The sequence below is a fragment of the Myotis nattereri genome, assembly GCF_964212035.1.
Source record: "Myotis nattereri genome assembly, chromosome: 10".
NCBI classification, from domain to species: domain Eukaryota; kingdom Metazoa; phylum Chordata; class Mammalia; order Chiroptera; family Vespertilionidae; genus Myotis; species Myotis nattereri.
Window position 1 is genome coordinate 24,502,754 of NC_138085.1, and position 25,606 is coordinate 24,528,359.

The window sequence follows — 25,606 nt, forward strand, 5'->3', positions numbered from 1 at the left end:
CAAGTTTATTGACAATGGATTGGGAGGTTAGGCTAGAGAGTACTATTAGGGTCTAAACAAAAAAGTGGTTGAGAAAATGGTATAGAAGATATTAATTTTTAAAATTCTAAGGAGGAAGAAGTGACAGGTAGATACAGAAATGGAGACAGCAAGTACATTTATGCTATCCTTTTAAAAACAAAACCATAGCTGTGAAAGAAAAGAGAAGGGGGTGGTATCTGGAAAGAAGTGTTAAAGCCTCATTTTTTCCCAAAGATATTTGAAGATGGGCTTGATTGTGTTTATGTACTAAGAGAAAGAGGCAGTAGAGATGGAGAAAAATGGAGGGATTAGAGGGGCTCAATTTGATAAACAAAACAAATTAAAAACAGGAACACAACAAAAAGACGAAGCAGAAGTGCTAAGCTTCTTTTAATCATGGGAAGCAGGACAGTAGGAAAGTTCAACCTTTCTGCCAACTGCCCCCTCCTGGCCATCTTACCATCATTGAGAAAAAGCCTGGCTCAACAAAGTGTCAAATACTACTTTCTGTTATATGTCCATTTCTCCTTACCTGCTTTCAAGGGAAAATAAACATCAATACCAACCCCCAGAGTAAAATCAGACAGTCTGATAGGATAGATATAAATTTCAGCTCCCAGTAAAGCATGATTTTCTTTTTCTCTTTTTGGAAAAACATATTTTATTAAAAACATCTAAAATTGCTCCACTAGATAAAGAGAAAAGTTTCTAGTGCATTGCCTTGGAATGAGCACAGTCCCTTTAACATCAAGATGTCCTTCTCAATATTTTGTCTACAAGGTGCTTAATGCACGTGGAAAAAAACCGAGGGGCAATTTGGTGTAAGGTTTTCCTACTGGACACTCAGCAGCTTCATTTCTATGAGGTCAGGGACAGAGTAGTCATTGAATGCCCTCTGAGGTCATTTAGCCAGGCTTTTCATGCGAGCTGCAAAGTAGGTTTTAGGGAACCTGCTCACCCCTCAAGCTGGTACCGTTGGGTCACAAGGAGAGGAGCAGGTACTCCCCGACCCAGGGTGTATGCAACTAACTGCAAAGGGCGACCGCTTTCCCAGACTTAGCCGGGCCACCTGTCCACGTGGCTCTCCAAAAAGTGTGGGGCTCTAAGGCTGTCCTCCCTGATTTGCAAAGATTAGACGGGTGCTCAGACTCCGACCCGGGGGAACCGTGTCCGCGTCCCAGATATCCGGGGACAGCCAGAGGGGAGGCCGAGAACGGAGAGATGGCAACTGCCGTCAGGCCACACTACCGCAACTAACTGAACACCCCCACTAATTGGGCACCCCGGAGCCTCCACAGAGGCAAGCCAAGTCCCCATCCCACCCAAACCTCGAATTAGTTAAGTGCGGCCCTGCAGCACCGCGCCGGATCCCTTAGGCACCTGGCCACACCCCTTCCTCCGCGGGGCGGAACCGGACAGCCCGAACATGGCGGCGACGGCGGGGCTCGACGGTCATTCTCGGGGCGCCCTTGACTAGTTCCCATCGCCGCGCCACCTACCTTGCTAGAAAGGGGCCCCTGCGCGTGCGCGAAGGGGCGGGAAGGAATGGTCACGAGCACTTGGAGCGGCCAGTCAGCAGCGAGGAGTCCGGGCGGCGCCCAATTAGAGCCCGGGCTGCAGCGAGGCGAGTAGGTTGTAGGTGGGCAGCGTGTGTGGCGGGTGAGGAATGCCTGGGGTCTAGCCGTCCGCCTCGCTGCTTCCCGCGCGCTCCGCACTGCGACCCGGTAGCCGGCGTGAGAACACTGAGGAGGCCGGTGCCGGCTGCCCGCCAGGTTCCCATCCCTGGCCCACGTCCGCTGCCTGCAGCGGTCACAGGCCACCTCTTCAAAGGGGACCCTCCTCAGCGGCTGCTGCAGAGAGACATGGCAGGCTTGGCGGTGACCAACTAGGAGGGTCGGCAGGAGCCCGCCGAGACCGCGAAGACTCGCTCCTCTCTCTGTCCAGGGCGCCCGGCTGGTGGCATGTTCCCGCGGAGGCTGGTGGGAGCCGCGGCCGCGGCGGCAGCGGTGGTGGCGGCCGGCGCGGTGCCGCGGGGCGGTGGCCTGCTCGCCCTGCTGGCCAATCAGTGCCGCTTCGTGACGGGCCTGCGCGTGCGCCGCGCGCAGCAGATCGCGCAGCTCTACGGCCGCCTCTACTCGGAGAGTGCGCGGCTCGTCCTCCTGGGCCGCCTGTGGCGCCGGCTGCGGGGCCGCGCTGGCCATGTCTCGGCCGTGATGGCGGCGGTTGCGGGCTTCGTTTGGGACGAGGAGCGGATCAAGGAGGAGGAGCTGCAGAGGTAGGCCCTGGGGCGAGGTCGCTGCTTTCGGGGCGGGAGGTGGGGGGGGGGGGGGCGGGGGGGGGAATGGCGCTGCTCCCGAGGGTAGGGCGGGACCTTGAACCTGGGGCCGCACCCGGTAGTCCTGGAAGCGGTGGTGCAGGAGCTGGCTCCTGTTTTAGCCATCCCTGTTGTTGTTGCTTTTAATTTCCTCTGTTAATTTGACTTGTCCTGCCGGAAATAGCAGCTCGCGTCAGTTAATGTAGAGAGAGACTTGGAATGGGGAGCAGCAAATAATACGAGATGTTGACGGCACTTACATGCGGCCATCGTTCGCCTAATCGTTCGCACACCCAGAAAGGTGCACATTCAAGGCAAGCTGCAGATCTGACGTAAGGGGACAGACGTGCAGTTCACAGAGCGACTTCATTCAGATGGGACTTGGTCGGAAGGGCCAGGAGAGCTCTCCTCGTTGAGAAGGATGAAGCTGGAAGGGATTTTGCCCTCCTGTCACAAGCCATAGCCCGGACACTGCAGCCTGTAAGGATTGGGTCGGTGTTTACCGCTGTGACCGGGCCTTGGAGGGCACTGTTTCGTTAGGCTCCGAGGTTGTGCTCTCCGTTAAACCTCCGCGGGAGCAGTGCGTGTCATTGGCTGAATTTGTCAACCTGCGACTTGACGTCGGAGGCTTTGTAGTTTTCAAGTAATATCCCAGAGAAGCCTTCGCTTCGGCTCTTGCTGTACACTGTCTCTGTATTTTCTTTTTAACAGATGTTCTTAAACTGTTCTCTCTCTCCACCACACATACACCGTGCCCCTTGAACTATGAAACTGATTTCAGGAACCTAGGACTGCCCCGCCCCGCTGTAAATCCCATACAAGTCTATTTATCCCAGATATTTCTTCTGTTATTTCACATTTTTAGTTTGGTTAAAAATGGACATAGTTAACTAACGTGAATATTGTGACCTGTTTGGCGGTGTAGCACCCAGATGCCAGGCATATTTGTGCAACACTGAGTTGTGGGTATTGCAAGTTTACCTGAAGAATTGGTAATACTTTTCCTAGCAGGAAGGATGACTGTTCTATACATGCAATTTAAAGTCATAACCACAAATAGCCTTATTCACAAAAAAGTTAAGGTATCAAAGCATGATTGGTAGTTTGCCTAGTTTTGTTAGTATTCTTTTGCTACTTGGCCTTTTGTTCTAATGAAGCAATCTCAGGTGTAAGAAATAAAAGGAAACTTTTAAATTGAGAAATTATCCATTAGCTGTTTGAATTTTCATTTTGTTTTTGATGATGAAATACGCTTGTTCTACAGGGGTGACGTTTGTGGGGAAATTCCCGTTGGATCTCTTTGGGGAAGAGGAGAAAGTCCAGAAAGGGGCTACTGGGTACAAAAGAGAGGGAAGCTGTTTTGGGGGTGGGAGTTGAATGGTGTTGGAGCCTAGGGGGCAGGTGACATTCTTTGGCTTACTCCGTGTGTTTTTATGGAAAAATGGCCTGGAGTCTCTGTAGATCTCCCATTTGCAGGAGTTAGAGGGGAAAATTAGATAGGAAATCGAAGCTGTAAATGTTTGGATTTAGTAGTTAACTGTCCACTGGAGCAGAAAGATCAGACCAGTTGATGACCAGGCCTAGTATTTATTCCATTTCCCTCTCTTCCGGGTGTTTCTGAAAGGGGGAGGTAGTTGAAATAATGTTGGTTCTAATCCAACTCCTAAAAGGATATTGCTTGGGGTTAACCTGCTTGGGAATTTCTTAAGCTTAGGTGAAGGCCAGTCAGAACACTTAAGGTGCCTGTTGACCCTCTCCAGGGTTGTTATAGTAAAGGGCCTCATCTACACTTTATTGTCCAGTTCATGCTTGAATTCAATCATATATTTAAAATTTGATCAAGTTACCCATTTTTCAGATTTAAAAAAAAATATTTGTTATCGTGATAGGAAGGCAAACAGTATGCTATTCAACTATATCTTGGTTGTACAGTAGTTCCATAGATCTTTGTTCTGATAGCTTGTCATATTTACATTTTATTTAATACAATATTCTGGGTACAGGTTAACTTCTTTTGCCTAGTGTTTGCTTTAACAGGCACTGCTGAGGTTGTCATAGCTAGCTTAGAACATCTTAGATTTTTGTTCTGGTGAGATGATTTTGGGTAGCTTCTGTGGAACACAGTTGAGTGTGCCTCAGGACAAGTGCATTTCTTTCATTGTTAATGGAAGAAGAGAATAATTGTCCCATGGCCCTTAAATCACAGCCTTTAGCTCTTCTGTGCTGTTTCTGTACCAACTTGAGCTGGTACAAACTAATTCAATGACTGCTGTCTTGGTTAAACAGTGATGGAGTGTGCAGGATATCTCTTTGAATGTGTGCTTTAAAGTGGCTTATGTTTTCTTATGTTATTGGAGTTTCTACTCAGAATGAGAAAGAATAACCTTGCTTTCTATTCTTTTGTGTTTAAGATCATCTTAACAATAAATAGGGTCTCATTAATCTAGCAACAGGAAGAAAATTTGAGAAAAGAAGGGCACCAGATGTAGAAATCAAGCCTCTTAATGCTTGGTGTCTAGTATTCTTACCCACTTAGCTTTAATTAAACAAACAAAAAAATTCAATTACTATTTTTGGTGCTACCTTGAGTTCTGTGAGCCCAGGGCAAATCTTATGGAAAAACACAATAGTAATTTTTTTTTTAGAAAATGTTTTTATGAATTTTTAGAAAGGGAGAGAGATAGAGACATAGAAATATTGATGAGAGAGAAACATAGATTACCTACCACCTGTACCGGGGATTGAGCCTGCAATCCGGGCATATCCCCTGACTAGGAATCGTACCTGGGACCTCTTGGTTCATGGATTGACGCTCAACCACTGAGCAATACCGGTCAGGCAATAGTACGTTTTGATTACTTTGAAACATTAAGAAAAAATTGCAGGAACAAAAAGAGGAAGGAAATTAAGAAATATGCAAGGCTAGGGGAAAATCTCCCATTAACCTCCCGTCTTTTTAAAAAGATTACAGTTCATTGCTCTAGAAATTTGAGTAAATAAGTGCCAGTAAAGTTTCATACAGAAAACTCTCATTTTTGCCTTTCAGGGCGTCAGAATACTTTTTAGTATCCTATTAACTAGATAAATGATCAATAAAATGTCCTTTTGGCTTAAAGGATTTTTTTTAAAACCATTTCACTTGAGGGTATTTTACTAACATACCCTTCTTATAGAACTACATAAAAGCTTACTTGAACTTTTTTATATTGTTTTCACTATTTTATCATTAGCCAGTTGGCCAAGAATTGCAATGAGGTAGTTGATGTCTTTTATTTCTAGGTGAGTCCCGTAACAGTTATACTTAAAAGTCTCTAACTTTGACAATATGGAATTTGAGGAGGGGATTATGTGAAATGAATTAGTTGTTGTAATGAAGGGTTGGCTTCATTTGTGTCATTTTTGAGCCTTGTATCAAACTCTACACTGACGGCAGGACCCCATAGAAATGAACCAACCATGGTTATACTTATTCGTCCGTTTTATGCCTTCAATTTTCATAGCTCTCAGTCCGGCCTTTCTCAAATATTGAGCCCACTTTAGTTTTGGAGAAAGGAAAGAAGCATCGACTATCTTTCCTTGATCCTCTTACTAATCTGCTGGTTCTGTTACTATTTTTGGAATAATCTTTTTTGTCCTTCTTTCCTTCTCATTACTTGTTTAAGTCTCTTAGATAACAAGGTGTAGACATCCATCCTGCCCAAACAAGATTTGGCACAGCAGGCTACACAGATACATGTAGTGAGAGGTTTTCCTTCCTTTGCATACAGGGTATTGAGTGGCTTTGTGCACCTGGATCTGTCATGTCAGCATTTAGCAGTTGAGACCTTTCAGAGATTTTGAACCTGGGGAGGTAATCATTTACCTTTTCCTGATGCAATCTTGCTCCAGCATTCATATTGTGCTATTCAAAGAATAAATGTTATTTCTTCACAGGCTATTTCTTGTCCCCTGTAGGAACTTAGTCTCATAATTTTAATAAAAGGCTACTTCAATTATATGGGTCAGAGCTCTGTGCCACCTGGAGTCTTAGAAGGCCATTAAGCTTATAGTTCTGTAGTTTAATTTTCTCAAAACCTTATTACTGTGTAATTTAGTGAGCCTCTCATGTAATTTTAATAAGATGTTCCTGCTTGTCTTTATTATGTGATAAGAATGACATTTGGGAGTGTTGTTTATTTTAATTAAAGGATGCTTTACTAGTCCTGAAAAGTAGCCATGTGATGCCTGACTTGTTCTCTGAGCAAGTTTGGCTGTGGTTTTGTTTTTTTCCTCTGCAAGATCTTATTGCCTACTCTAGAGTTCCTTCCCTATTTCTGTACCTGTTTGCAGTGGTAGCAGTCAATCCTATTTTGCAACTTTTAATTCAAGCTAAAACTTTTCTAAAATGGTTAAATCTTTTATCAGGACATCAGTATAAATAAAAGGTTCTTGTTTGCAAATAAAGAAACCAATATTGGTTAACTTAAGACAAAAAGGAATTAATCAGAAAGGTATTAGGTCAGTCAAAGCATTGGTAAGAATGCCAAAGAACAGGTTGACCAAGAGAACTGCCAAGACTATCTAGCTATAGGAATAATCTTAGGGCATTGTTGCTGATTTTGTTTCCCCTAGACTGGTTGCACTACTGCACTCTCAACTCCCTCAGGATCACTGAGAATAATCTCCAAAAGATCCCATACCTTTTAGTCTTGAATCACAGAAGAGTTAGTTGTAAATGACATGGACAACCAACAAACAATCTTTCTTTCATGTCTGCTATTTAAAGGTTAAGGGGAAAATACAAGCCATATTTTTAAAAATTATGAAATGCTCCCAGATATATAAAAAGATTTAAAGAGTAACATGAATGTTATACAGTTATTTTTAAGAAATAAAATATTATAAATAAAACCTATCTGTTGTATTTTTTTTATTTTTTTTTAATGCTTAAAGTATTACAAAGAGTAGTACATATGTCTCCTTTTTTTCCCCTCTTGACCTTCCCCCAGCTTCCCCTACCCCCCAGTGTCTTGTGTCCATTGGTTATGCTTATATGCATGCATACAAGTCCTTCGGTTTATTCTGTTGTATTTTATATATGATGCATAATTATTACTGGAAAGGGGACCTGGCTCTTGGCTAGTCTGTCTAGGGGCCAGCCTGTAGTGTGTGGGTTCTTTACTTTATGCAGGAAAAATTTTACAAGGTGAGTCCAGATGACTGTGAGGGAACATTTATTAAAGCTGGGGACAGTAAAACAAGAAAGGACTTAGTATAGCAGAAGCAACAGAAGAGCCTAGGCTGGGCTGCCCTAGCTCTCTGGGAAGTCAGAGAAAAAGGGGGCCTTGGGAACAGGTTCAAGGGTCTAGCCTGCAATAAGCTGCCACTGCCCATTGATCCCTAGGTTGCAAGTCTCATAGAAGATGCATGCCCTTGGGGGAAGAAGAGGGGAAAGGGAATGGGGAGGTGCTCCCCAGAGGGAGAGCACACATTGGCTCCTTTGTCTTGAGGCTTTCTTTCTTTTTCACAGGTGGGAATCTTAGGGGAGGCTCAGGGGAGGGTTTCAGCAGAATATTCATGTTTTCTAGGTGTCCTCCTTCAGAGTCATGGTCTTCACTGGTTGGTCAGTGTCAGGGGGTTGTCAGTCATCACAACTGGTTTTGCGCTTTTCTTGATCTGGAGCTAAAATACAACTGAGGCCTGGATGTTATTTCTAGCGAGGCGACCTGTATCTGCTCTAAATTGCGTTGTCAGTTTGGTCAGCACTGTCTCAGTTTCTCTATTCCACTTGTCCTGGCTTACTGGCCTGTCTTAAAATGACACGTAGCGTGATATACGGTATTGTTACAGGCAGCCCAGACCCCAGAAAATGTGTTGTCAGAGAGCCCCAAGTCAGAGGGAGAGGGCTTGTTCCTACCTCGATTCTAGTACAAATGAATTTAAATGAGATCCTGATCATATTGTGATAAACCCAATTTATTAAAGCAAACAAATTTACTAAAGAAGCACATCTGTCATCCAACATAATGTGCACATGGCTTCTCAGCTAATCTGAAGAGTGAGTTGGGTGGGGGTTTGAGGCTTTCTTTATGTATCCTCCTGTCTATAGGTTTCAAATTCCTCTGTTGAATATCATGGTATAGATTAATTCTCATGGTCTTTTTTTACTTTGTTGTGGCCTTCCCAGAATTCATGAGAAGTACCTGGCAATTTATCTTACCAAGTCTTGAGACTGCTGGCTTCTCTGTTAAGGAGTTAAAAAGACAAAAACTGCCCCTTTTCCTTTCCCCTTCCCCTGTCCTTTCCTGCATTCTCTTCTTAAGGAGGCTTTTAACCATTTTCTCTCAAGTATCCTTAGCTGGGGAAGATAAAGGGCTGTACATTTACAAGTTGGCTGCAAAATGCCACACTGTTTGGCCTTGCTTAACTTTCTTGTCTCAGTTTCCCTATTCCACTTGCTATGGAATTTTCCTAGCTTTTCACTGTCCTGTAACAGTATTGCTTTGAATGTTTTAAAGCTTTATGCAGTCCTGTACAAAATAGTAACAAATTGAATTCAGCAGCATATAAAAAGGATTTTATACACATGAACAAGTGGGATTGACTCCAGAAAAGCAAGGTTAATTCATCATAAAAACAACAACAACAACAAAAAAACCCGGCTGGCATGGCTCAGTGGTTGAGCTATCGACCTATGAACCAGGAGGTCACAGTTTGATTCCTGGTCAGGGCACATGCCTAGGTTGCGGGCTTGATTCCCAGTGGGGGATTTGCAAGAGGCAGCCTATCAATGATTCTCTTTCATCACTGATGTTTCTCTCTCTTTCTCTCTCTCTCTCTCTCTTCCTCTCTGAAATAAATAAAAATATATTGAAAAAATGAATAACTAAAAATTTTAAAAATCAATTTAATATACTATGTTGATACAATAAAGGAAAATAGAGGGCATCTGTAATATTGTCAACAATAAAAAATAAATTAAAAAATAAAATAAAGGACAAAAACCACATGATCATCTCAATAAATGCTGCGGGGAAAATTGACATAATCCAACCTTTCATGTTTAAAAAAAAAATTGACAAAGAATAGAAGGAAACTTCCTCAAGCTGATAAAGAGCATCTGTGGAAAACAGCCAGCTAACTGCATAGTAAATAGTGAAAGACTGAAAGTTTTCCCCCTAAGATCAGGAACAAGACAATGTGTTCTCACAGCTTTTATTTAACACGAGAAGCCCAGTGCACAAATTTGTGCACAGGTGGGGTCCAGCCAACCCGCTCCAATGGGGACTGATCAGGGCTGGGCTGGATCGGGGCGAGAGGGCTGTGGGTGGTTGGCCAATCAGGGGTTGGGACTGATTGGGTGTGGGGCTGGCTAGGGGGAGGGGCTGTGGGCTGTTGGCTGGCCAGCCCTGCCCCCAATTGAGGTGGGGATCCGATTGGGGGTGGGGCTGGCCTGGGGGAGGGGCCACAGGAGATTGGGGGGGGGTGGCCAATCAGGGCCCTGATCAGGCCAGTTGGCCACTGCAGTGTACATTATAGCGACCAGTCATTCCAGTTGTCCCGCTTTTCCATATACTGGACTTTTATATATATACTAGAGGCACGGTGCACAAAAATTTGTGCACTTGGGGGGGGGGGGTCCCTCAGCCTGGCCTGTGCCCTCTCGCAGTCTGGGACCCCTCGGGAGATAACGACCTGTTAGCTTAGGCCTGCTCCCGGGTGGCAGAGGGCAGGCCCAATCCCTAGGTGCAGTCCCTGGTCGGGTTCAGAGCAGGGCCGATTGGGGAGTTGGGGCGCCGCGCCCCCTGTCGTGCACAGAGCAGGGCGGATCAGGGGGTTGGGCCCCGCCCTCTATCACCCACAGAGCAGGGCTGATCAGGGGGTTGCGGCGCCGCCACTGTCACACTCAGGGCAGGGCTGATGGGGAGTTTATGGCTCTACCCCATCACACACAGAGCAGGGCCTGTGTGTGTGTGTGGGGGGGGGGGGGGTTGGGGCGCCGCACCCTGTCACACACAGAGCAGGGCCGATCAGGGACTTGGGGCGCCACACCCTATCACACACAGACCCGCAGGGCGATCAGGGGGTTGGGGAGCTCCCCACTATCAGGCACAGAGCAGGGCTGATCGGGGTTTTGGCACCTTCCCCTGTCACAAAGAGAGCAGGGTGGATAGGGAGGTTGTGGCCCCGCCCCCTGTCACACACAGAGCCGCAGGGCGATCAGGGGGTTTGGGCGCTGCCCCCTGTCACGCTGATCCCGGTGCTGGGAGGCATATTACCCTTTTACTATATAGGATAGAGGCCTGGTGCACGGGTCGGGGCCGGCTGGTTCGCCCTGAAGGGTGTCCTGGATCAGGGTGGGAGTCCCCACTGGGGTGCCTGGCCAGCCTGGATGAGGGGATGATGGCTGTTTGCAGCTGGTCACACACCCTTCAGGGTGGGGGTCCCCACTGGGGTGCCTGGCCAGCCTGGGTGAGGGGCTGAGGGCTGTTTTCTGGCTGGCGGGTGACTAAAGCTCCCAACTGCTCCTTTTTTTCTTTTTTTTTTATTTATTCTGGGCCAGCTTTAGCTCTGGCTCCAGCTCTGAGGCCTCTGCTGCTGAAAGCAGGTATCTGGTTTGTTTGGGTTCTATTATCGAAACACTGTATCAACTCCAGCTCTGAGATCCCGGCTGGCTGAAAGCAGTTTTCTGGGGTTTTGTTTAGCTGCCATATATATATATATATATATATATATATATATATATATATATATATATATATATATATATATATATATATATGTGTGTGTGTGTGTGTGTATTTTTTAGCTTCTATATTTGTAACAATGTTTCAAACTGCAAGTTCAGAGGCCGGCAAGGCAGGCGGGAACGTTGGAGTCCTCCGTCACTTAAGCAAGCAAGCCTCATGTTAGTTTCAAGCTGCCTGGCTGCCGGCCGCCATCTTGGCTGGCAGTTAATTTGCATATCTCGCTGATTAGCCAATGGGAAAGGTAGCAGACGTACGGCTAATTACCAAGTTTCTCTTTTATTAGATAGGATAGATTGTACTGCATGTTTTTGCCCGGGAAATCAGGCAAGACAATGAAATAAAAGGCATTCAGATGGGAACAGAAGTAGTAATACTATCTCTTCTTTGAAGCTGACCTGGTCTTATATATATAGACAATCCTAAGGAATCCACAGGTACCTATTAGAGCTAATAAATGAGTTCACCAAGGTTGCAGGATATGTAACCAGACAACCAATGGGTCTGAGCTGCCTGTCACTACTCGAACTAATTAAGCAGAGACAGGGTTGAATCTTATATGATTCCAATATTCTATTTCTGCCCCTAACAGATAAATGATCAATATTTTAAAATGGTATTTCTATACACTAGCAATGAACAATCCAAAAATAAAATTAAAACAATTCCATTTATAATTAATATAAAAAGAATAAAATCCAAGGAATAAATTTAACAAAAGTGCATGATACTGAAAACTACAAAAGGTCACTGAAAGAGCTAAATGGAACGATTACTATGTTCATGAATTAGAAGACTTAATATTGTTAAGATGGCAGTACTACCCAAATTCAACACAATTCCTATTAAAATCATAGGCTATTTTATGGAAAACTAAAAAGTACTTTTAGTGATTTCAGAGAGGAAAGGAGAGGGAGAGAGAAATAGAAACATCAATGATGAGAGAATGTGGAAAAAGGGAACTCTAGTACCTGCTGGTGGGAATGCAAAAACTCCCATTTGACCCAGTGATCCCACTTCTAGGAATATATCCTAAGAAACCAGAGATGCCAATCAAAAGAATATATGTACCCTATGTTCATAGTTGTGCAATTTAGGATAGTTAAGATTTGGAAACAGCTCAAGTGCCCATCAGCAGATGAGTGGATAAAAAAGCTTTGGTACATTTACACAATAGAATACTATGCAGCAGTAAAAGTGAAAGGACTATTACCCTTTGAGACAGCATAAATGGGCGTAGAGCAAAATAAGCCAGTCAGAGAAAGATTATCACATGACCTCATATGTGGAATCAAATGAACAAAATAAACTATTGAACAAACTAGATCCAGAGACATAGAAGCATGGAATAAACAGACTGATGAATTTCATAGGGAAAGTGTGGGTGGGGAGTGATTAACTTGGGAAAGTATGCTATCCTATCTAATAAAAGAGAAACATGCTAATTGGCGTACAACTGCTACCCTTCCCATTGGCTAATCAGCGAGATATGCCAATTAACTGCCAGCCAAGATGGCGGCCGGCAGCCAGGCAGCTTGAAACTAACATGAGGCTTGCTTGCTTCAGTGAGGGAGGACTGCAACGTTCCCCACCTGCCTTGCCGGACTCTGAGCTTCCAGTTTAAGAAACATTGTAACAAATATAGAAGCTAAACAAAACCCCAGAAACCTGCTTTCAGCAAGCCCGGGATCTCAGAGCTGGAGTTATACATTTTTTCGATTATAGAACCTAAACAAACCAGATACCTTCTTTCAGCAGCAGAGGCCTCAGAGCTGGAGCCAGAGCTAAAGCTGGCCCAGAATAAAAAAAAAAAAAAAGAAAAAACGGAGCAGTTGGGAGCTTCATTCGGCCTGAAAACAGCCCTCAGCCCCTCACCCAGATTGGCCAGGCACCCCAGTGGGGACCCCCACCCTGAAGGGTGTGTGACCAGCTGCAAACAGCCATCATCCCCTCACCCAGGCTGGCCAGGCACCCCAGTGGGGACTCCCACCCTGATCCAGGACACCCTTCAGGGCGAACCAGCCGGCCCCGACCCGTGCACCAGGCCTCTATCCTATATAGTAAAAGGGTAATATGCCTCCCAGCACTGGGATCAGCGTGACAGGGGGCAGCGCCCAAACCCCCTGATCGCCCTGCAGCTCTGTGTGTGACAGGGGAAGGTGCCCCAACCCCTGGATCAGCCCTGCTCTGTGCCTGATAGGGGGGAGCTCCCCAACCCCCTGTGTATGACAGGGTGCAGCGCCTCAACTCCCTGATCTGCCCTGCTCTGTGTATGACAGGGTGCGGTGCCCCAAGGCCTCCCCACCCCCCCCATGGGCCCTGCTCTGTGTGTGACAGGGTAGAGCCATAACCTCCCCATCGGCCCTGCCCTGAGTGTGAAAGTGGCGGTGCCCCAACCCCCTGATCGGCCCTGCTCTGTGGGTGATAGAGGGCGGCTCCCCAACCCTCCCTCCCCCCACTGGCCCTGCTCTGTGTGTGATGGGGTAGAGCAATAACCTCCCCATCGGCCCTGCCCTGAGTGTGACAGTGGCGGCGCCCCAGCACCCTGATCGGCCCTGCTCTGTGGGTGATAGAGAGCGGTGCCCCAACCCCCTGATCCGCCCTGCTCTATGTGTGACAGGGCGGTGCCCCAACTCCCCTATCGGCCCTACTCTGTGAGTGACAGGGGGGAACTCCTCAACCCCCTGATCGGCCCTGCTCTGTGCGTGACAGGGGGGAGCTCCCCAACCCCCTGATGGGCCCTGCTTTGTGTGTGACGGGGGAGCTCCCCAACCCCCTGATGGGCCCTGCTTTGTGTGTGACAGGGGGAAGCTCCCCAACCCCCCTGATGGGCCTTGCTCTGTGCGTGACAGGGTAAGGAGCCCCAACCCCACTGATGGGCCCTGCTCTGTGCGTGACAGGAGGTGGCACTGCAACCTCCCCATCGACCCTGCCTTGAGTTGACGGGGCGGTGCCCCAACCCCCCAATCGGCCCTACCCTGAGCGTGACTGAGGGTGGCATTGCAACCTCCCAATCCGCCCTGCTCTGTGCACGACAGGGGGTGGCGCCCCAACTCCCCTATCGGCCCTACTCTGAGTCTGACCAGGGGCTGTACCTAGGGATTGGGCCTGCCCTCTGCCACCCGGGAGCAGGCCTAAGCCAGCAGGGCGTTATCTCCCGAGGGGTCCCACACTGCGAGAGGGCACAGGGTAGGCTGAGGGACCCCCCTCCCCCCCCCCCCCCGAGTGCACAAATTTTTGTGCACCGGGCCTCTAGTATAATATAAAGGCTAATATGCAAATTGACCGAATGGTGGAACAACCGGTCGCTATGATGTACACTGACCACCAGGGGGGCAGACGCTCAATGCAGGAGCTGCTCCCTCGTGGTCAGTGCGCTCCCACAGAGGGAGCGCCGCTGGCAAGTGCAGCGGTGTTGGCGGGAGCCTCTCCCACCTCCATGGTAGCCCTAAGGATGCCACTCCCCATGGGGAGCGGGTCTAAGCTGTCAGTCAGACATCCCCCGAGGGCTACTGGACTACAAGAGGGCGCAGGCGCGGCTGAGGGGCCCCCACCTAAGTGCACGAATTTCGTGCACCGGGCTTCTAGTATGTATATATGGACACAGACAAGAGTGGTGAAGGACTGGGAGAGGTGGGTTGAGGTGGACAGAGTTGAGGGGAATCAATGTGCAGCCACTGTGGAAAACAGTATGGAGTTTCCTCAAAAAATAAAAAAAATGGAACTCCCATTTGACTCAACAAACAAAGGGGGCATCTGCAACACTTTCAACAATAAAGGGAAAAAAAATAAATGAAAATATGTTTAACCAAAAAAAAACCCGAAAACATCAGTGATGAGAGAGAATCATTGATTAGCTGCCTTCTGCATGCCCCCTACTGAGGATCAAGCCTACAACCCAAAATTTTTGGAATAAAAATTGAGTTTGGAAATAAGCCCTTACGTTTATGGTGAATTAATTTTTAGCAAAGGTACCAAGACAATTCAGTGAGGAAAGAATAGTCTTCAACAGATGGTACTGGGACAACTGGAGATACACATGCAAAATAATGAATTTAGACCCTCTACCTCACATCATACACAAAAATGTACTCAGTGGATCAAAGACCTAAATATAAACAAACTCTTAGAAGAAAATATAGGCATAACTCCTTAAGACCGTGGGTTGGGCAAAGGTGTGACGTAATTCCAAATACATAAGCAATCAGAGAAAAATAGATTAATTGGACTTTATCAAAGTTAAACTTTTGTGCATAAAAGGTCACTATCAAGAAAGTGAAAAGACAACCCCCCAGAATGAGAGAAAATATTTATACATTGTATATCTGGTAAGGAATTAGTATCTCTAGAATATATAAAGAACTCTTATAATTCAGCAATAAAAAGATAACTCAATTTAAAAATAGGCAAATATTTCAGTAGATATTCTCCAAAAGAGACACAGATGGCCAATAAGCACATGAAAATATGCTCATCATTAGACATTAAGGAAATACAAATTGAAGGCCACATGAGATACCATTTCACATGCTCTAGGATTGCTGGAATAAAAAAGATGGACAATGACAAGTGTTGACAAGGATGTGAAGCACTTGGAACTCTCATACATTGTGGTGGGAATATAAAATGATGCAGCTGCTTTGAAAAATAATTTGGCAGTTCCTCAGAAAGTTAAAAATAGAGTTAAACATGACCCAGCAAATCCATTCCTAGGATTTAGAGCACTAAAAACCTACATTTACACAAAAACATGTATACAGATATTCAAAGCCATATTATAGTAGCCAAAAAGTGAAAACAATTTAAATATCCATCATCCAAAGAATGAATAAATAAAATGTGATGTATCCACACAATGCAATATTATTTATTAGTCATACAAGAATAAAATCATGACTGAACCTTGAAAATAGGTTAAATGTAAAAAAAAAGAAAAAAAGGCACATGAGATCATAGTGTAGGATTCCATATATATAAAATGTCCACAGAGAGAGTAGATTAGTGGTTGCCAGGAGCTGGGGAGACAGGAATGGAAAGTGACTGTTGATGGGTATAGATTTCTTTCGGGTGTGATGAAAATGTGGAATTAATGGTGATGGTTGCACAACCTTATGACTATACTAAAAAGCACTAAATTGTATACTGTAAAAGGATGATTCTTGTGGTATATGAATTTTTTTTAAGAGGGGAGGAAATATATATAAATACTCATAACGTAATAGGAAGGTAAAGGACCCAATAAAAAAAAACCAACAGTAAAAAATGGGCAAAGGGTATTAAATGACCTTTGACAGTCCTAAACCTTAATAGTTAACATATGAGGACTAATTATGTGCCAGGTACAAAGCACTTTAGATATAAATGTATTTAATTTTTATAATCAACTTTGAGATAGGCACTATTGTTATTCCCACTTTACAGGTTAAGAAATAGGGACAGTAATTCAATATACTATTTAATGAATATTGGAGTCAGAATCGAACCCACAACCCTTTGGTGCATAGGCCGATGCTTTAACCACTGAACACAGCGGCCAGGGCTGTCTTATGTTATTTTTTTAATCCTCATTGGAGGACATGCTTAGAGAGAGAACTCACATTTTATTCACACTTTATACTGTTTTAAACCCACACAATTCTTTTACAAGTCTCTGTGTGGATATGTTATTTCCCAGGGTAATTCCAACCACCTGCAACATAACTATTGTTTTTCTCCTTTCCAGGTCCATTGATGAGATGAAACGGTTGGAGGAAATGTCAGCTGTGTTTCAGAGCCCTGGTGTTGAGCGCCACCCTCCAGAACCAAAATGCCAAACAGAAGGAAATGAAGATTCAGGGGGCAAAAAGGCACCATGGGAAATGGTGATGGATAAGAAACACTTTAAGCTGTGGCGTCGCCCTATTACAGGCAGCCATCATTACCAGTACAGAGGTGAGTCCAGCTTGGCTGCCTTGTGGGTTCCATGGTTACCCCAGGTGCTCAGGACTTCTGTTCCTCAGACTAAATTGTCTGTTCTGGTTGTTTCTCAGGAAATTTTACATGGTTTACTGTTTGTTGTTTTTCCTCTCCTAGATGACAAGAGTCTCCCAATGTCTTCTTTGCTGTACTATGCAGTAGGGTGTCTTTGCCACCCCAGTATGACTTCTAGTTTCTGAATCTGCCTTTAAGATCTGTCAGTATTATAATTGAAATACAGTAAAATGATAGGAATGTGGTGAGTGATGAGAGTGTGGTAAACATCCCTGATTCTTATCATTCTAGTTTTTGGAACCTACACAGATGTTACGCCCCGGCAGTTCTTCAATGTTCAGGTGAGTAATTTTTCTTCCCTAATTTGGAGCCTTTAAGCCTAGAAATTCACCATCCACATGAATAATTTCTCTGACTCAGAAAATATATTGTGGCTTCAATACATTCATCTACCTCTGTACCCCTCGTCTCACATTGAATAGCATCGGGGTAAACATTGGACTTACAATTTCTTTGTCCAGTGGGGACAGGACCAATTCTACCCCCTCAATAACTAGTTGATTATAGCACCCACTGTAATATGCAAGTGCACACATTTCCCTTAAGGACTGAACTTTGTGAATTTACATTGAATTTTTATTTGTTTAGATGTGTATGATAGTGTGTTATTTTGCAATTCCTTAGTTACTAGTGATACTGGAAATTTAAAAAAATACACTACTTGCATTTCTTTGTATGAGGTGTCTGTTCATCCTTTTGTACTTTTTGTCTGTTTAAAACTTTTAGAATTGTTTTACCCTTACACATCTGTGTCACTATCTCTTGTATTTTTCTCAGTCGTACTTACCTGTTAGAGTATTTCTTTTTTCTTACATTGTTCTTTAGTTTATCTTTTTCTTGTTAAGATTTGCTTTCAAGGTACTGGTATTGGCCTACAAGAAGAGATTTTAAGACTTATATGTAGTAAACACAACCATGTCTTTCACAGTTAACGCTGTCTTTTAGGTTGGATCACAATTTTACAAGAAAGTTCTTAGGTCAGCGGCCCAAGCATCTGGGGAAGGCTTCTGCAGCTTTGTTTTAAATCCCTTGGGTCTTGTCTCTTTCCATAGCTTGATACAGAGTACAGAAAAAAGTGGGATGCCCTGGTAATCAAGCTGGAAGTGATTGAGAGGGATGTCATTAGTGGTTCTGAGGTTCTTCACTGGGTAACACATTTTCCTGTGAGTATTTTTACTTCTGGTTTTACTTTTACCACATACATATGAGGCAGAACAATAATCCTGCTCCTTTTTGTTTTTTAGTATCCAATGTACTCACGGGATTATGTTTATGTTCGGCGGTACAGCGTGGATCAGGAAAACAATGTGATGGTATTGGTGTCACGGTATGTATGGTTACTCCTGCTGAGTTCTGTTAGCTGTGTCCTTTACTCATATATGTCTGTAGTGGGTTTGCATGTTCTCAGTGCCCTTATATAAGTGAAGCCCAGGCCCATCCATCCCAACTAGAACATGAGTTTGAAGGGATATATGCTTTTCATTAAATCATTTCTTCAGTTTCTTAATATTGATGATTTAAAAAAGAAGTGCTCTGTCTTCAACACAAGGCCTAGTGAACTGGGATTTACCATGTAATCTCACTTTGTTTTAGAAGTGAGTAGCACAAGTTTGTCTTGGTGACTCGTCTGTTATTTATTTATTTTTGGGGGGGGGTTAATCCTCACCTGAGGTTATTTTTTCCATTGTTTTTTAGAGAGTGGAAGAGAGGCAGGGAGGAGAGAGTTTCATTTTATTTCTTTAATCTTCACCAGAGGGAGGGAGAGAGAGAGAAATATTGATAATATGAGAAGAACATCAATTAGTTGCTTTCTGTACACTCCCCAACTGGGGATTGAACCCACAACCCAGGTATGTGCCCTGACCAGGAATCAAACCTGCAACCTTTCGGTGTATGAGATGACACTCAAACAACTGAGCCATTGTGGCTGGGCTTCTCTGTTGTATTTTAAATATTAGCGTCAGCTTTTTAGATTTTTCTCATAACTTTAGCTCCTGTGCTATTTTGTATGTAGACATTACTCAGTTTCCTTAATTTTCCTTAATTTTTCTCCTTATCAGTGCTGTGGAGCACCCTAGTGTGCCAGAATCTCCAGAATTTGTAAGGGTCAAATCATATGAATCCCAAATGGTTATCCGTCCCCACAAGTCATTTGATGAGGTGAGTTTACATCATTCAAGAGGTGATGTGATGTGGCTTTGGAATTTTCTCAAGGAATGCCTTTTATCTGAAATGGAGAGGGCATGGGTGCATTGGTTCTCAGAATCTGCTGGAGCCTGAAAAGTTGCATTTTTAAGAAGTTCCCAGATGAGGCTAATGCTACTGGACTGGAGACCACACTTTGGGAACCTCTGCTGTGGGCTGATAGACCTGGGGGACCCCCATATGACAAAGTCCCATTTATCTGAGAGATAAGAGAAGATGACAGCCCCTAACTCAGCCTATGGTTAGCAGCATTCTTTAGGAATCATTAAAATTTCACCACAATCAGCAGATCAGATATAACCTTTCTCGACTTCCATTTCCTTGTCTATAAAATGAGAGGGTTAGACCAGCGATATTTAACCTTTTCATCTTATGGCACATTTAAGCTAATTACTTAAATTCTGTGGCACACCAAAAAATATAATTTTTGCTGAACTGACAAAAAAAAAATAGGTATAATTGATCATTCACACCAGACAACTATTGTTGTGTGGGCTGTTGTCATTTTTTAATTTAACAGTTTAAAGGAAAGAGGGCAGTGCCCCTGACTAAATAGTCAGGTGTTGCATGTTTTAAAAATTCTTGTGGCACAATGGTTGAAAATCACTGGGTTAGACTAATGCTCTCTGCCTTCCTTAAAATTCTGTAGCCATTTTTTGAAAATATTTTCTTTAACTTAGTGGGTGTTTTATTTGTTTTTAGCAAAATTTTTGTTGAATGTACATGTTGATTTTAATGTTTGCTGTTTTTAGTTCTACTTCACTTCATATTTTTGTGCTGCCTTTTAAAGCTATATGAACTGTATTCTTTAGTACGGTTTTATTGTTTCATCAAGTGGTCACCCATAACCTTACAGTGTATGCAATGATGATCCAACCAACTGAGCCACACTGGCCAGGGCTCAAGTTGTTTTATTTATACCACCTGAAGTGGGACTTTAAAAACCACATAGAAATTGTGGTTCACCTCAGGCAATATGGTGTATGCCTCTCTTTTTACTGGGAGATCTCTGTGTTTAATTCAGAACTATTTCTAGAGAAGAATTTTTTGTTTTGTTTTGCTAATCCTCATTCAACGATATTTTCCCGCTGATTTTTAGAGGGAGTAGAAGGCAGGGGGGAGAAACATCAATGTGAGAGAGACACATAGACTGGTTGCTTCTTGCATAAGCCCCAACCGGACCCAGGGATCGAACCTGTGACCTTTTGGTAGCACAAGCTGACAATCTAGAGCCAATGAGCCACGCCGTCCAGGGCAAGGATTGTATAGTTGTTATTTATATTTATATCTACCCTTTTTCCCTGTGCTGAATCTAAATTCTCACCACCACTCCAAGGTAACACTCATTTACTTTAACCTAAAACACACAAATCAGCCTCAGACTAGTAATACCAACAAGATTAATAATGTGATGACTGAGAAAAATGTGTCTCCTAAGTCTTATAACTGGCCTCTGCGGTGGGTACTATTCCCATTCCCGTTGCCTGGGCCTTACCTCTCCTTAGTATTCCTCTGTGGCTCTGTTATGGCCCACATTTAGGTACCCAGTTAGCCTACTAATTGGAAGTCCCCAAGGACAAGGACTAGCACATTTTTCTTTTCTTTATAGTGCCTAGCACAATGCCAGACATATAGCCGACATTCAGATAATATTGAGTACCTGGATAAAAGAATAAACCATTCACTCAGGGAAAAGGATATGGACTTTGTTATAAAGGCACAAGAGAAAGTCTAGGTCTGCCACCTGGAGTTGTGGCCATCTGCCCTACAAAATGCAGACACAAAGTAGTTCCCTCTTGCTCCTTTGGTTGGAGCATAATTGATTCGGCCCCCTCCTAAGATCAGGACACCTATAAGTCTCTTAGTCCTCCTCCTCCACACTGTCAGGCAGTGAGGGGGTGACCTAGAAAACGTGGATACATGGGCCCCATGGTCAGAGTCCTGGGTTCATGTTGGCTCTCGCTCTCGTTGAGTATATGGGGGGTGACCTTGGGCCAAGTTATTTAACCTCTCTGAACTGAGTTTCCTCATTTGTAAAACTAGGGCTAATAGGTCCTGCATCCTGGGATTGTGTGAAGAACTGAAGCAGTTTCTGACACATAGTTAAGCACTATGTAAATGTTTGCTGTCAGTAGTAGAGTTAATACCATTCTGGCAAAGATTAAGATCTTTAAACATGGTGGGTATGTGTTGGGGTACTCAAGACCACCTCACATTAGAAAATTCACTAGAAGTACTCACGGGACTCAGCATGTAGTTGTCCTCACAGCTAAGATCATCACAGCGACATATCAGACTGCACAGCTGGACCATGGGGAAAAGGCAGAGTCCACCTCAGAAGATGAAAAGCACGTGCATGCTTCCCGTACCCTCTTTCTGTGTGGGAGTCACAGAGAGCCCATTCTTCTGCCAGCAACAACAGTGCAGCAACATGGTTGTAATGTTCCTGCCCAGGGAAGCCCATTAGACACCTGGCACCTGATATTGTTATTGGGGATGGTTACCTAGTCACCCTCTGTCCAACACAACAAAATTGCAGAGCCCCAGGAGGAAAGCAAGTGCTCAATATAAATTGCTTGGTTTGTACTAATAGACACACAGGGGGTCACCCTTAGCAGTTGACTGGGGACACTCTGGGAGCCAAGTTCCCAGACGCCAGCCTCGCAAGCAGGCCTTCTGTGGATGCCAACCTCCCAGTCTTCAGTGTTAATGAACTCCTCTGCTTAGTGTAAAAAAAATGGCACTCTAACCCACACTCAGGTCATGGTTATCCTGAGGGCCTGGATAGTGGAGGCTGTGGTGGGTAATTCTGGTACCTTCATCTTTGCTGTTTTTCTTTTCCAGAATGGCTTTGACTACTTGCTGACATACAGTGACAATCCCCAGACTGTGTTTCCTCGCTACTGTGTTAGTTGGATGGTTTCCAGTGGTAAGTGGGCACTTGTGTGCAGGGTCTAGAACAGCCGTGGGCAAACTACGGCCCGCGGGCCGGATCCGGCCCGTTTGAAATGAATAAAACTAAAAAAAAAAAAGACCGTACCCTTTTATGTAATGATGTTTACTTTGAATTTATATTAGTTCACACAAACACTCCACCATGCTTTTGTTCCGGCCCTCCGGTCCAGTTTAAGAACCCATTGTGGCCCTTGAGTCAAAAAGTTTGCCCACCCCTGGTCTAGAACCTCTGTTGAGCGTTTTGTTTTTCTCTAGCTTCTTATTGACAGCAGCAAGATTAGTACTTATGTCACTGGAGCCCTGTTGCGGAAATTAAATGTCCTTCCAAACTTGTGCTTGAATATTACAAAGCTGAGGAAGCCTCCAGCTGGATTTGGAGGGATGAGAAATATGAAGCCCCAGAAAGGACCTGTGTTCAGGGGAGTTTTAAGAAGAGCATTTGCTTGAAGCCTTAAATATGAACTGTGGGCATTAATGCACTTAAAATGTTTCTTCTTGGATAATATTGGGGACTTATACTGGCAGAGAAAATGTTGTGGTTATAGGACAGTCGCCTAGAGAAAGGGGCAGCAGCTGTCCTAACAAAGGCTACACATCACGGCTGTGCCTACACCTTTCCCTTTCAGTGTCTTGCCTTTTAAAGCACCCTGATGTGATTTTCTTCTGAAATCTTCTTGTACCGCCGGGGCAGAATGCAGAGGATATTTACCAAAATAAAATAGGCAGGTATGTAGGCTGTGCCACTGAAAAGTGATGTCTATCACCTGAAAGAGCTATTTAGGATTTAAGTGGCCTGATTCACATGCCTTTTTAAAGGATTTCAGAGGTCATGAGTTGTTTTTACTCCCTATACATTAAGGGAGGATAGGCTCCACCATGAAGGAATTTTGAGCCCACTGCTGGTTTGTCAGCCTATTCACATTCCCCTCTCTCCCAACAGGCATGCCAGATTTCCTGGAGAAGCTGCACATGGCCACTCTGAAAGCCAAGAACATGGAGATCAAAGTAAAGGACTATATCTCATCTAAGCCTGTGGAAATGGGTAGTGAAGCCAAGGCCACCACCCCGTCTTCTGAGCGGAAGAACGAGAGTAGTTGTGGCCCTGCCCGGATCGAGTATGCTTGAAGGGCTTTGGGATAAGGAGGGACAGGCTGCTGCTAGTCCTGTCTCGGTCCCTATCACTCTGATACAGAACGCGTCTGCTGTAACCACCAGTGCAAGATAATTCAACAACTGGTGTCTGATTTCATTCAGAACTGCCGTTTCTCTTTATCAAAACAGAGAAGAAGGAGGCATCCATGGGGGCGTTGTCATATTCTCAGGCCAGGCATTTTGCAATTCAGTATTCCATTGAGCTAATCTGGAACAAACCGCACCTCAGGCCGGAAGAGGATAACTTGTTTTGCTTCCTCTGAATAGTTTCCTCTGCCAACATTCCAGTTTCTACCATCAGTCCTGCAGCATTTGGACTTCCTTTAGTCAGAAGGTGCAACTGGAAAGTGAAGGTGGCCATTTGATGGTTCTCTGAGGGGTCATTGGGAGTCCCTTGGTACTAGGTAGTCCTGTTGTTGAATGGATGTGAACTGTTGCTTGGCAGTGTAAGTGCCTTGTCCTCACCTTGCTTCTATCTTTAGGAACATCAAGTTTGTACCAGGAAATTTCTTCGCCTCCCAAATACCACCCACTGACTACCCAAAGCCTTTTCTTTTGGACTGGCTATATTCAAACACTATGTTAATTTGGCTTGGCTCCTCCTTTCTTGGCTCATTTACCAAGAACACTGGGAAATGAATCCTTTCAGACAGTAGCTTCCTGTATTATTACTGTTTTGATAGGATCAGTGGAGATGCTCAAAACATCCCACATTAATATATATATTTTTGATGTTAAAAGTTTATTAGTTCAGTGTTTCACTTATTGAATTTGAAGTATATATATATTTTTAATCTTTGTGTCAATAAGCAGGGATTGGGGAGTTGAACAGAATTTCTCTAGTCCATTGTCTAGAAAACATTTTGATTTAGGCATTATTTTTCACACTCACGGTTGGATCCTGAGGACTTGTCCACCTCAGAAGCCTAAAGGCAGAGGAATGGGGTTGGGCCACTCCCTGGAGCTCTCAGAGCTATAGACAAGCTGTGTGAGCCATTAGATGAAATCTTGCCCCAAACACTAATGTAATGGGTTTATGTGACTCTCTTATTCCTCTGAAAGTTTTTCCTCTTCTCTTCAGAGCTAAAATAAAAGCAAACTGTGCTGTTTGGATGAAGTCACAGTCAGATGGTATGCATCAGTTTGGCCTCGCTGATTCTGCTTATGGTCATGCTGCCATCTGCTGGAAGAAAGGGATCAAGTTTTAAATTCCTCCTTCCCCCTTTAAAAAAATAATCAAAATGATCAGATTTTTTTTCCCCCACCCTTTTTTTTTTTTTTTTTAACTTGGTTCTAAAACTGAGACTAACTTAAGCCCCTCAACCTTTTTGTTGCCTGTGAAGTTTTGTGCCAAGGAAATAACTGCCTGGTGTTTCGTGTCTTGCCTTCTTTGAGTCTGGCAGAGCAGAGATGCACCAAACAGCCCCAGCTTTTATTGATCAGTTCTCTCTTCTCATCCCTAGAGCCTGACAGGCCAGGAAGAGGCCCTGGGTTATGTCTGCACTTAGCACCTGTGATTGCCAGGCATGGGTGGATGTGGGCATTAGTGTGAGTGCGGAGGTGTCAAGGAGCTGGGTGTTGCTCATGTTCTGATATTGAGGAATTTGACTGCATTGGGGTAGGTCTGTACAGTTACTTATGTCATCATAATGATTTCTCTCCTGATCTTTTTTTTTTTCAAATGTGTGAATAAATACATAAAGATTGGTATAAAAGAGTGTTTGTTTTTGGACAGTTGGTGGTGGGGAAATACTGCATATTTTGCTTATCATTTCTTCCTGACTGACTGTAAAGTTTGAGAAGAATAGTGTTTCTACTCATTGATTGGCATGTGGAAGTAGTCATGATCTTTCCTGCTGGTGGCTGGCACAGCTAACCACTTTGTCTAGACCAGGGGTGGGCAAACTTTTTGACTCAAGGGCCACAATGGGTTCTTAAACTGGACCGGAGGGCCGGAACAAAAGCATGGATGGAGTGTTTGTGTGAACTAATATAAATTCAAAGTAAACATCATTACATAAAAGGGTACGGTCTTTTTGTTTTTTAGTTTTATTCATTTCAAACGAGCTGGATCCGGCCCACGGGCCGTAGTTTGCCCACGGCTGGTCTAGACACTGAGCCCTTTCCAGGTGACCAGTTGGCAGCTGAAAACAAGCCAGCTATTTCCACTTTGTGCCGATCTACTAACCCATGTCCTTTGTTC

At 44.3% G+C, this 25,606-nt stretch overlaps 1 protein-coding gene across 1 annotated transcript; it reads left to right on the forward strand.

The window, feature by feature from the left end:
- Positions 1-675: 675 nt before the first annotated feature.
- Positions 676-25,118, forward strand: STARD7 (StAR related lipid transfer domain containing 7). The gene is made up of 8 exons (XM_081100676.1): positions 676-2,296; positions 16,784-16,992; positions 17,323-17,372; positions 18,144-18,254; positions 18,336-18,418; positions 19,152-19,251; positions 22,141-22,225; positions 23,192-25,118. Exons 1-8 carry the CDS (start codon positions 1,983-1,985, stop codon positions 23,374-23,376), a joined length of 1,137 nt encoding a protein of 378 aa, XP_080956802.1. The 5' UTR covers positions 676-1,982; the 3' UTR covers positions 23,377-25,118.
- The last annotated feature ends 488 nt before the right edge of the window (positions 25,119-25,606 follow it).